The 12,248-nt window shown below is 46.1% G+C and overlaps 1 protein-coding gene and 1 long non-coding RNA gene across 6 annotated transcripts in view; both read right to left on the bottom strand.

Moving 5' to 3' along the window:
- The window catches only part of LOC106935881 (PH and SEC7 domain-containing protein 1-like), a 43,215-nt gene that overhangs the window by 9,657 nt on the left and 21,310 nt on the right, over positions 1 to 12,248 (bottom strand). For 3 of the 5 annotated variants that reach the window (XM_015016593.1, XM_015016589.1, XM_015016591.1), the window contains 9 exons: positions 12,137 to 12,195; positions 10,887 to 10,976; positions 4,453 to 4,496; positions 3,835 to 4,022; positions 3,685 to 3,755; positions 3,063 to 3,220; positions 2,463 to 2,607; positions 2,251 to 2,394; positions 101 to 1,747 (listed from right to left, as the gene is read on the bottom strand). In XM_015016593.1, the coding sequence (XP_014872079.1) occupies positions 1,430 to 1,747; positions 2,251 to 2,394; positions 2,463 to 2,607; positions 3,063 to 3,220; positions 3,685 to 3,755; positions 3,835 to 4,022; positions 4,453 to 4,496; positions 10,887 to 10,976; positions 12,137 to 12,195 (1,217 nt within the window). In that variant the 3' untranslated portion in view covers positions 101 to 1,429. Of the gene's footprint in view, positions 1 to 100; positions 1,748 to 2,250; positions 2,395 to 2,462; positions 2,608 to 3,062; positions 3,221 to 3,684; positions 3,756 to 3,834; positions 4,023 to 4,452; positions 4,497 to 10,886; positions 10,977 to 12,136; positions 12,196 to 12,248 lie in introns of those variants that run through there. The other 2 variants (XM_015016590.1, XR_001421992.1) reach the window with 2 other exon arrangements.
- LOC106935890 (uncharacterized) lies at positions 9,796 to 10,880 on the bottom strand. The gene is made up of 2 exons (XR_001421995.1): positions 10,770 to 10,880; positions 9,796 to 10,734 (listed from the first exon to the last, which is right to left on the bottom strand). It is a non-coding gene; the product is annotated as an uncharacterized LOC106935890 (long non-coding RNA).

Below are 12,248 nucleotides of genomic sequence, written 5' to 3'. Positions count from 1 at the left end.
AAAATCTGCGTTTTCCTACTGGGCCTTCCTCGATAGGAAGTTCTGGTCGGTTTGGACCCGCCTGAACAGAATTGACTGGAATAAAAACCCGACACAGATGTTCGGTTCTGGTCCATATTTTTATTTTGCTCTACGGATCGAGACAGGAAGTGACGTCTGTACAGCACAGGCCAGGTCCGGTCCGATCTGACCCGGTTCCAACTCAAAGCAAAGTGCGGCTGTATGGCTTCTTCCGGTTCTGAAGGTCCAACTGTATTTACAACAGAGTTCTGAGGTCCGGTCGGATCCGGTCCAGCTTATTTACACAGAACCAGAAATTGCAGAGTCCTGGTACTGAAGTGGTTCTGTTTGCCCTGGATCAACCAGAACCGGTCCAGGTCTTCATCTGCAGCCTGAAGAAGAAGACTGGTTGGTCCAACAGAACTAGAAAGTTCCAGAACCAGACCAGCCCTGGTGGTACCTCTGTGACCCGGTTCTGGACAGCTCCTAGTGTCACCAGTCCTCAGGTACTGATCCAGTCTGAATCCGAACAGAACCCAGTTTGGTTCTGATGGGTCAGGGGAGAAAAGAACCCGACTCTCGATGAAGAGTTTGGTTCTGATCCGGTTCCCTCTGCTGCCAGCTGGAGGCAGATCAGAACCGGTCCATTAACAGGAGAAAACTTTCATTCTGACGTTTTAACTTCTGGTTCTGATCGGGTTCTGAACCGGATCAGTTCTGTGAGCTTTCCTGATTCTTCTGCCTAAAACATTGGACCCTCCTCAGCAGAGATCCAGTACCGAATGGTTCTGGTTCTGACTGTCGCCCCCCCAGTGGCAGCAACAGAGAACTACAGCCTGGTTCTGACTGAAACAATGAACAAACACACACACACACACACACACACACACGCAGAAAATCTGGTCAAATAAAAACAGGAGTGATACATCTTTCGGCACAGAGGATCTTTGGTTCCTCAGTTCCTGAATTCAGGATTCAATTTAAATTCTGTGAATGAATTTCACATCTGGATCATTTTTACTCCGAACCAGGTCCAGAACCGGAGGTTCTGCATCAGTTTTGATTGATCTGCAGGTTACATGGGAATCAGTTTTTTGTCCCTAATGGTTCTCTGTACTTCCTGTTTGTCTCCAGCAGAACCTGAGGGAAGGAGACATGAAGGTTCTGGTCCAACAGTTCTGGAGGTTCTGGTTGTTTCCTCTCAGATTCCATCTGAGACGATGCAACTATAATTTCCTATGATGTGTTGGTGACCCTGAACACGCCGTTCTCAGCTTGCTGCCCTGAAATGACTAACAGGAAATAAAGCTTTTATTGTGAAAGACCGGCAGCTGGAAGTGCTTCCTGGATGAGCGTCTGTTTTCCCGCCGACCTCGAACGTCTCACCGGGAGCAAAGTGCCTCAGCGTTTGTCCGAATGCGCCTGAACGTTACGCCGCCTCCTCCTGCTTGCTGCTCTGCTTCTGAAGCTCCGCCCTCTGGCCGTTCTTTGGCCCCGCCCCCTCCTTGGCGCTGCTCTTCGTAACTGAGGATGAGGAGGAGGAGGGCGTGGCCTTCAGGCTGCGGGACGTCTTAGCGCCGCGGCTCTTGTCCCGGGCGGCAGCGGCGTCTTGGGGCAGCGAGGGGCTGGAGTGCGCCCTCTGCAGGCCGCCATCGCCGCACAGCCGCGCCTCGAAGGCGGCCAGGTCGGCGCCGCCATCCGCCATCTTCGCCCGCAGCAGCATGGCGTACGTCCCGTACCGCGTCTTCTGCAGGAGAGAGGAGCAGAACTGGGTCAAGAGCGGGTTCTGGTTCTGATGAAACAGCCTGGGACTGAATACTTCAGTACCGATCTGACCGGTTCTGATCCGGTCTATCAGAACCACCAGTCCAACCAGGTCACAGAAAGCAGAAATTTCCTGACCCGGATCCTAGAATTAAACCTCTATGGTTCTGGTTCTGATCGGACCTCTCGTCTCCTCCGTGTCCCGGCACCGGCAGCAGCAGCTTGTTGCCATGGTAACAGGCTGACAGTTCTGTCAGACCATCTGGCGCTCAGCAGACGGTGTTTTTCCCTCTCTGGCCCGGTTCTGCCGACCCGTCCTGCTCCAGCATTCAGAGCATTCAGGAGGTTCTGGTTGGATCCACCAGAGCCATTTGGACATGTTCAGAACCGCTCTGACCCGGTTGGACCCGGTGATTCTTCTGCTGCTGTTGGTCTTCAACCTGAGGAGTTCAGAACCAGAACCAGAACCAGAACCCGACAGCTCACCTCGAACTCCAGGTACTCCCTCCGCAGCTTTTGCTCCTCCAGCTCACGACCTTTGACCCTGCGGTCGGGCGTGGCACCGGCGAGCTCCGTCAGCTCCGAGGAAACCGCCCGGAACCGGTTCTCATGGGCCTGGAGCTGCTCGTCCTGGAGAGAGAGACATGGTGAGGACAGAACCAGAAGCCGACGGGTTCCGGTCGGGTTCTGGTCCCTACCTGCGTCAGCTTGGTGTTGGACCCGGGCAGCAGCGGGCGGCTGAATCGTTTCTGGGAGCCGATGGCGGCCGGGAACGGAGGAGCAGAGAACATGGCCGCCACGGCGTTGATCCTGGTGATCCATGACTGCATCTGCTCAGCGCTCCTGGAGGACCATAGAAGAAGTCAGGGAGGAGATTACTGGACAATCAGAATACAGCGGCCATTTTATGTTCGATTTTAAAAAGCTTTTTCTGCTGTTTAACACCATTAGCATTTAAGCTAGCTTTAGCTTCTGACCTAGCTTTAGCCTTTTAGCTAATTTTACCTGTTAAATTGCTGTGACCGGTTAGCTCTGTCGGCTCCGTTCTGAACTCATCTCTAATACTTTTGGGTTTTTGCACTGAACGTTTTCGCTCCTTTTTCCGGTTTTTCAGGCTTTTGCTTTTATTATTCTGCCAATTTGTTACATTTCTAAAAGTCTTTTGCAGTTGACGTCAAATGCTACGACAATTTTCACCTAAAACATTCAGATTACAGCTTTCACCCCTAATGTCCTCTAGCGTCCCCCGCCCCCATCATGTCCTCCGGACCAGCGGGGGCGCTGGTGGGGTTCCTTACGGTGCTTGCAGCAGGAAGACCCTCCAGTCGGCCGTCCTCAGGTAGAAGACGTTGGGTCTCTTGCGGTAGTCGGCGGCCCTCATGGCCAGGGCGTGGTGGACGGACACGGCGTTCTTCACGTCGTCCTCAGTCAGGTCTCGCTCCGTCCGGTACTCGTCCTGTGAGGACACAAACGCACTGTGACCCGACCCGACCCAATACAGACGGGACGCGGTCCATCAGGAGGACCGGACATCTAGAAAGACCTCTGACCCTAACCGCTCCACTGATGAACCAACGAGATGCAGGGAGACAAAGTCCTCACCACCTTCGCGGTTCTGGATAAATCTGGATGTTTATCTGGATTCTCTGGACCTTCTGGTCTGAACTTCATCTCATTAACTTCACCAGAACCAGAACCTGATATAAATGTTGACATGTTCTTTGTCTCCCCTGCTGCTTGCAGTCTGCAGTCTCACCACTAGGCGGAGCTCTGCAGGAGAAGAAGCTAGGGACTCTGGAAAACTAATCCAGTACCTTTTACCAGATCGCAGAAGGTCCAGACCACTAATGGATCAGAACCGGATGGCAGCGGTGTCTACTGCAGCAGGGGCTGATGGGAAACGCAGTCCAGGTGTTTTACCTTCTGCAGGTAGAGGACCAGACCCTTCAGCATGGCGTAGAAGGTTTTCCAGCCTCTCTTCCCCCGCGGAGCTGAAACAGAAACAACATGGAGCCAACGAGCAAGAGGAAGAGGAGGAGGAGCTGGAGGAGGATGAAGAGCAGCCCGTACTTCTCTTCCCGTCCGGGTCGGCGTGGACCTTCCTCACCAGGAAGCCGCTCTTGTAGAGTTCGCCGTCGGCCTGCTGGGCCACGCCCACCAGCGAGTTGCCACCGGCAACACGCCGCATGGTCTGGGAGGCGGAGTCAGTGCGGCCGTCGGCCAGCTCCGACGCCGACTTCCTCAGCTCCTCTTCATCACTACAAGATGAAGAGTTTGGGTCAGATGGTTCTGGTTCTGGTTAGAGACCCAGATGCTCAGCCAGAGCCAAGATGGAGGAACACCAGTCACCCAACCGCCATCCGACCATCATCCATCCAGACCCAGTGTCTGGGTTCTGGTTGGTGGAACCAGGGGAACCTTAATGCCAATCAGGACCCAGTTCTGTTTGGGTCCTGATTGTGTTCTGGTTCTGATTGGTGCTGCAGGTGGTGATTAACCATGAGGCTGTCATTAGGAGTCACACACACACACACACACACACACACACACACACACACACACACGCTGCCGGGGCGTTGGGATGCTGACCTGTAATTACAGCGGGCAGAGAAGCGGGAACAGTTGCCATGGCAACAGCAGCTTGCATGAGAGAGTGAGAGCGAAACGAGGAAACATGTTTACACTCACATGGTCCACTGCAGCTTCTCGTTCCTGATGGAGCTGTACAGCGTCTGCAGGGAGAGCAGAACCGGGTCAGAGAGGAACCGGGTCAGAGAGGAACCGGGTCAGAGAAGAACCGGGCCAGAGAGGAACCGGGCCCATGAGAACCGCATCAGACAAGAACCAGGTCAGACAGGAAACGGGTCAGACAAGAACCGGGCCCATGAGAACCGGGCCAGAGAGGAACCGGGCCCATCAGAACCGCAACAGACAAGAACCGGGTCAGACAGGAAACGGGCCCTTCAGAACCGGGTCAGAGAGGAACCAGGTCAGACAGGAACCGGGCCCTTCAGAACCGGGTCAGAGAGGAACCAGGTCAGACAGGAACCGGGCCCTTCAGAGCCGGGTCAGACAGGAACCGGACCTGACAAATGGAGGGTTCTGATCACCTGTGTGACCGGACCAATCATACAGGTCGGGTTAGTTCTTCAGCAAAGTGTCAGACCCGGTTCTGGTGTCCAATGGACCAGCTGTTTTATTGAACATCAGCTAAAGTTCCTGTTTGGGTCCAGAGGGGGCGCCACTCACCAGAACACCAGGATGGGGAATAGAGAGGAGAGGGTGAGTGACCAGAACCAGAACTAGAACTGTTCTGGACAGTTTCCAGACCGCAGAGACCACGGCTGACCAAACATGGAGGTCAGTTTTAATTGCATCTTGTGTTGATAATTTTACTTTTTATTTGTTTTTAATTTTTCTGTCAGCTTCACATCACTTCAGAAACCAAGTTGGATTCTGTTTTTAACATAATGATGGATCATCAACATTTAACCCTCCACACTTAGAAACATTTCTGAAAAACTGCTACTTTAAAATAAGTTACCGTTATCTTAACTAGAAACGTAACCTGACGTTCTGCGCTAAAGACACGGAAGGAGAGATATAGGAGACACCGACAATGTCACAACCTGCCTGAGATTATTATAACTTAGAGAGAGAGAGCTGTGAAACTAGATAAATATGTGAAACTTCAATGCCAGAGAAGAAAGCTAATGACATTTAAGCTAATGGCAATTAAGCTAGCAATATTTAAACTCACAACATTTAAGCAAGTAATATTTAAAAAAAACATTGAATGACAGATGTAATATTCGTCCAATCAGGTGTGGCCAAGAGGAACACCTTGTTGCTTGGAAACGCCCACTTTGGCTGCAGTCACACCACTGGTGGCTGCAGGGCAACATGCAGCTCTAAAAACCTGAAATATTTCATAAAACCTTTATTTTTTAATTATTTTAGGTATAATTTCAAATAGAAAATTCATCCCAGAAACGTAAATGTGTAAATTCTAACAGGACAGATTTGGAGGTTCTGTAGGTTCTGGACCTCCCGGTACTAGCTCTACCTTCTTCTTGCGGTTCTGCGGGTGCTGCTGCCGGTCCTGGCTCTTGCCCAGCAGGTCCGGGAACGCCAGCGGCTTCAAGGACCGGGACCGGGGTGCCCGCGGGTACCGGAAGTCTGACTCCCTGGAGTCCCGGCTGGCGCCGCTCCGGACCGAGCACAGCGAGCGCGAACGGTTCCGACCAGAGGAGTGAATGCTGTTGACTCCGATCATGGCCGATCCAGGTCGACTATGGTCCGAATGGAGGCGGAGGGGTTCTGATCCGAATGGTGGGGGAACACAGTCTGGACGGAGCTGTTAGAGGTTCTGGTTCTGATGGATCTGGTTCCTCCAGCAGGTCCAGTCAGAGTTCTGGGTCGGTCCAGAAGCTTCCAGATCTGTTCTGGAGGAAACTCCTTCCTGGATTAGATCAAACTTCTGGTTTCTGAACCAAACTGTTTCTATTTCTTCAACGAGAATAAAAATATTTTAAATCGCTTTAATTCCAGTAATTTCAGATTTGAAGCAGATTTCTGTTTTAGAGTTGGAGACGTTTCATTTCTGGGTTCATTTGGTGCAGAGATGACGTATTTAAAGGTTTGATCAGACTTTCTGAAGGAGCCTCCTCTTCCTCCTCTTCCTCCCGTCTCGTTAAACAAACCCAGACTCTGCGCGGTCCCGGCGGTCCAGCCAGGTGGTTACCACGGCAATGCGACGCCTCGATCACCCAGACAAACGCATCCCAACTCGGAGCGGCGGCGAGGAGAATCCCTGGACTGCAAATAAACGTGTGACGAAGGAGACGCATCAGCAGCGGCTAAAACCCAGAGGACGACGAAGAGGAGGAGAGAGAGGGAGACTGGGGCGAGCGAGCACACCCACACAGTCAGACAGAGAGAGAGTGAGGGAGAGGAAGGAGGATGAAGGTGGGGAGACAGAGGAGGAAAGTTTCTCCTGATCCACCCTGAATCTGACACAATCCCTTCTCCTCTTCCTCAGCTGTTGATTTCCTCCTCTTCCTCCTCCTCTTCCTCCTGCAGGAGAATCCCTCGTCTTCTTCAGGTGATCTCAGTCCTCTGCCTCTTCCTCAGACTGAACTGTTAAGGACTGTTTACCTTCCTCCTCCTCTTCCTCCTCTCTCTCTCTCTCTCAATGCGCATTTTCTCTGAGCTCAGCAGCCAATTAGAGGACAGAGGCAGCAGCTAAGGCCCGCCCCCGGCTGCCAGTCATGAGCTGAATGTAGATGAAGCTCAGCCATGAAGAAGAGCATTGTTATCATTTCAGAACTGAAAATTAAACTATTTATTTTACTTTAATGTTTTAAAACCTAATTTTTATTGCCATCTAATTTGTTCTCACAATATAAAATCGTTTTGAATGTTTTTATTTTTGTATTTTCTTTTATTTTAAATATTTTTGTGGAAATATCAACAATATTTTAACAGAAATTTTTAATAATTTGTTGTAAATTAAATTAAAATGCAATTAAAAAAAACATAAATCACTGAGCTGCAATTTTAACTGAAAAGTTTTAAATATTCCATATTGAGTTATTAAAGTTAAATGTATAAATCGGGTGAATTATGTCACAAATGAGAAATAATGTGTTGTGGTGTCTAGACAGTGATGAAGACCTGCTGACGTAAAACTTAACCGGGATTTAAGGCTCCTGCCATTTCACATTACTGAAAAACCAACACCAACCAACACCGTGGTTAGTCAGGGAGATCTGACCCACATCTTCCCAGGCTCCGCCCCACAACTCCACAGGCTCCACCCCAATCTCCATTAGCCCCACCCTGGATTTCATTAGGCTAATGTACCAATTTTTGCACAATCTCCCTACAATTTGTCCCAGACCTTCAGTCTGGAACTAGACCAGTGTCACATTCAGGTCACTGGTTTCCAGTCAGTTTGAGAGTTCATATTATAATTTTAAAGAGTCTTCATGGACTAGAACCACAGGAGAAGTTTTAGTCTTGGACACCAAAACATTGAGATCATCAAACATATGAATGTGGCTTCATCTCCATGCTCCTGTGTTGCTCAGACAGGTTTTTAAGCGTTATTTAGATTAATTCTCTGATCAGATTTTGTTCTCTCATTACACTGAATAAATAATGTTTATAAAGTAAGTCATTTAACTGCGAAGAGATTTCAGCAGAAGTTTCTTGTTTCTTCTTGCAAACACTGATGGAGGATCAGACCAGGAAGAGGAGAGCAAATTATTCCTGTTTTTCTGCCTTTCAGTCAGTCTGAGTTGCTGCCCACACACTCTCTGCTCCAGCCGTTCAACCAGCCGACAGCTCAGCAAACGCTCCACACACACATTGGCAACACACATGATGATGATGAGCATGATGAAGGTGAAGAGGTGACGCAGATTCATGTCGATCGCTCCGAGGCTGAGGTGGAACCGACCCACTCAGACATGAACACATACCAGACAGACAGAACTACCCACAGCAGCCATGAGAACTGGTCTGAGTGCAAACAGTGATGCTGTCGCTAAGGCAACGTACTGCGGATGAAATGTCCCAGTCCATCATGTCCAATACGTCTATGGACCCGGACCCACTTAAAGTTTGTGTCCCCAAAAAGATGAGTTTAGGTTGACGTGATGTCCAGACGAGAGAGAAAAACAGGTCTGTATGTATGTGTGTGTGTGTGTGTGTGTGTGTGTGTGTGTGTGTGTGTTTAAAGCTGGGATATTTCTAGATCACATGTGTCAAACTCATGTGAACACCATGTCTTTTTATGTGGCCCCCAGCGTTTTATAGGCCTATGATTGACTTAAAATATGTTTTGAGCACGAATTGACTACAAACTACATCTCCCAGAATCCATTCCGATTGTTACCAGCCAACATTACGGCTTCTCGCCACTAGAGAGCAGCAGAGTCACCTCAAGCTGCTTATTGATTTTCCCAGCGAATAAAACTGAGACATCGACAAGCTAACATCAAAACGTCCAAGAAAAGAAAAATCGATTTACAGGTAAGACTGTGAATGAAAAATCGATTTACAGGTAAGACTGTGAATGAAGAATGAAGTCGAGCTAGACTTTTTTTGTTATCCTTATCTGTACTATTTTTATCCGTGAAATTACAATCATATTAACATAGCTATTTAGTCGCATTTTATGCGGTGTAGTTAGTATTCACTGTGAATCCAGATCCCATCACAGATGAAGCAGCTTCATCTGATTAGCGCTAATCTGCGCTAATCAGTCAGTTGGATCTGTCTGATCCAAACAGATGTTTGGATCAGACGAGGGCCCCGATGACCACAGGCCTTGGTGTTCATTCGGGCCACAATTCTCTCTCTCAGGTCAGTTGCTGTCTCGTTCAGCTTTGATAGTTCGTTCATTACTGGGGCTGCATACCCAGTCTCGGGGTGGGGAGTAGTTAACTCCCCCCTGACCTTACCTATGGGGTCCTCCCTGATGTTGGCTTTGTGGATTTTAAGGACTTTTTAAATTTGATGTTTTAAACTTAACTGTTATTTACTTATTGTGGATGTAGCCATGAAGCACTTTGTTCAGCACACAGATACTTTTAAACCTACTATGTAAATAAATTAACATAAATAAACATGAATATTTTTAAAAGATGACTAATCTTAAATTGTGAGCAAACTCTTTCACCTTCAGGGTTTCTCTGGATTATAAAAAGATGAAAACATTAATGAATAATAATAATAATAATAATAATAATAATAATACTTCCGTTTTGTAAAAAATTTAGTTTTATCATGGCTGTTTGTTAAATTGAGAACATCCCATAGTTAATACGATAAATCTACACAATGAGGAGAATTTTTAAATCTAATGACAGAAAGAACTTTAGGATGTTTCAAGCTTAGACATTCTATGCGACAGCAGCAGCTGATTGCTGTGACAGAAATGTAAACAATGGAGGGAGATGCACATTTTGTTGCTGGAAAAACAGGAAATCTAAAATCCTATTTATAGTTTTCTACACAATAGTGGACCACACAAAAACACGCAAAAATTATGAAAGATTGTTTTGTACTGTTGTAACTATTTAAAAATCTCCCCTTCAATTTAACCTTATAAGTGGAGACACATTGTTGATGTTACTATTATAAAATAGCTTACAATTAAGTTTTGGCAAAGCTCAAAGTAATTTTCACAGGTGGTGGGGTGTTGTTGTTAGCAGCTGCTGAAAGCAACTATAAAAGTTATCAGTAATCTAAGTTACTTTTTCATAGTGACTATACCATCACTGATTATCAGTATATTTTAATCGGCTGTTTTATTATGAAAACATTTGTGGCTTATTTTACTATTTTTAAATCATGACAATTTTTCATAATCATGACATTTCAGGTTTTGTTCTACATTGTAAAGAGTATTTAAATTCTAAGAACATTTCTACTGTTTGGTTCAGACAACATAAATGGTGTCTTTTAGTGTCAGACATTTTAGGACATGGACACTATTGTCCAATTGTGGACATGCATCTACATAATGGGAAGATCCATTTATAGGGACATTTCAGCATTTTGACAGCACTTATGGAATATGAGAATAATCTGCACCAAATAATTATTTCAGAACAAGATAATTGAGGTACGATTCGGTTTTTTTGTAATATATGAAAGTTTTGATAATTATGAGGGCATTTCTGGATTTTAATGAATCGCTGTTATATGACTTTAGGATTATAGTAATATTTTAGCAAAAACAACTTTTTAAATCTGGAGTTTTCTAGATTCTGATATTTTGTAATTATGAGTATTGTTAACACATGAGGGCAATTTAGTAAAATTATGAACAATGGTGAATAAGTACTTTTTTCATTATAGATGTTTCACTGATATATGGTAATTTGAACACGAAAACATTTCTAGATTCTGTGAAGATTGTTGTTTTGTGACGACATGTCAATATGAACAAACATGAATCTCCGCGGCTCAAACTGAACCAGAGTAAACAATACAATCTGGGTAAATTAAGAGGCAGTGGGATTAGATCCACAGAGAGGAAGTTAAAGAGACACTTCTGCATTATGGGGACGCCTGCGGGACGTTCAGAGTTACATGGGATGGGGACACACCTTGAGCAGGTCTTTGGGGAAGTCCTTCCCGTCGTTCAGTCCCTCCAGGTTGGAGATGAACTGGCTGCAGGACATCCTCTTCCCCACATTCTGCACAGACAAGAGGTCAGAGGTCGCTTTGCTTGCTACAGTCGCCTCTGCTCAGTTACAGCAGAAACCTTCAGACCCGCTGCTGTCTGTGGTCGTTGCCACAGCAACAGGACTCACTTCCTTAAACAGAGTAAAGGTCTGGAGCGGCAAACTTACAGACAGCATCTGATTCATATATAAACATTATTATAAATAAATCAACATCAGAAGAATCTGTTTCAGAAATGTTAAAGTCGTAAAAACGTCACTGCGATTCATATTCATCAAAAATAATATATGTTTTGTTTTTAAAAATAATGAAAAAATTCTGAGTTCTTCATAATAAATAACTCATTAATTTAACCAAATATGGAGTTCCATCCAATTCAAATGGTTAATGCGGGTTTACATAACACCAGTGGACGTCAATAGGTATAACAGGGAGATACCTGATGTATGTCCACAATGTACAGAGGAGTTCACTGAATGTGGTACTGTAGGATAATTATACTGTTTTGGAAAGAGGTAGAAGATGTAACTGAGAAAATAATTTTGGATGGAAAGCTGTTTGTTTTTGGACTGTACCCTGAAAAACATAATTATACTAAAAATGAACAAACATTTATAAACTTAAGTTTGCTCAATGGAAAAAGATGTATATCATTGTTCTGGAAAAAGACTCATGGAGCGACTGTAAACCAATGGCTGCAGCTGATGTTATCTGCCCTCCCTCTGGAAAAGATTACATATGTATTAAAGGCCAAACAGGGTCTGTGTGAGTTCATCTGGAATCCCTTCATTATGCACGTCGAGGACCTGAACATCTCGGATGACGGTCCAAGTGACTGAACATGTAACTGCAGTTCCCAAAGGCAGTTCTAGAGGACATACACTGTTGAATCTAACGTCTCAGTATAAAGATATGTGGAATATGTGATGGGATGCATTAGAACCAGGATTGTGAGAGGCATTTTGTTGTCTTCTGTTTGTATTTTATTTCGACCTGAACAGAACTACTGCTGCTGTCATACTTTGCAGAATGTTCAAGCTGTTTGTCTAAACTGCTAAAATTCCAATAAAGATATTTTGGGGAAAAAAAACATAAAGAAATGGAGTTCCTGTTGGGAAGCCAGTCATGTGACCACATCAGTAAACCCGATGAGGAAGATGGAGACACTCACGTTTCCATGGAGATCAGTGTTCAACAGCATGACGGCGCAGGTCAGGGTGTGGACACTGCCTGAGAGAGAGAGAGGAGAGAGAGAGAGAGAGAGGGAGGGAGAGGAGAGAGAG

The sequence above is a fragment of the Poecilia latipinna genome, unplaced genomic scaffold, assembly GCF_001443285.1.
Source record: "Poecilia latipinna isolate Pla-1442-1.1 unplaced genomic scaffold, P_latipinna-1.0 Scaffold2039, whole genome shotgun sequence".
NCBI classification, from domain to species: domain Eukaryota; kingdom Metazoa; phylum Chordata; class Actinopteri; order Cyprinodontiformes; family Poeciliidae; genus Poecilia; species Poecilia latipinna.
The sequence above is the reverse complement of the archived record's forward strand: the minus strand, read 5'-3'. Positions and strand labels throughout refer to the sequence as shown.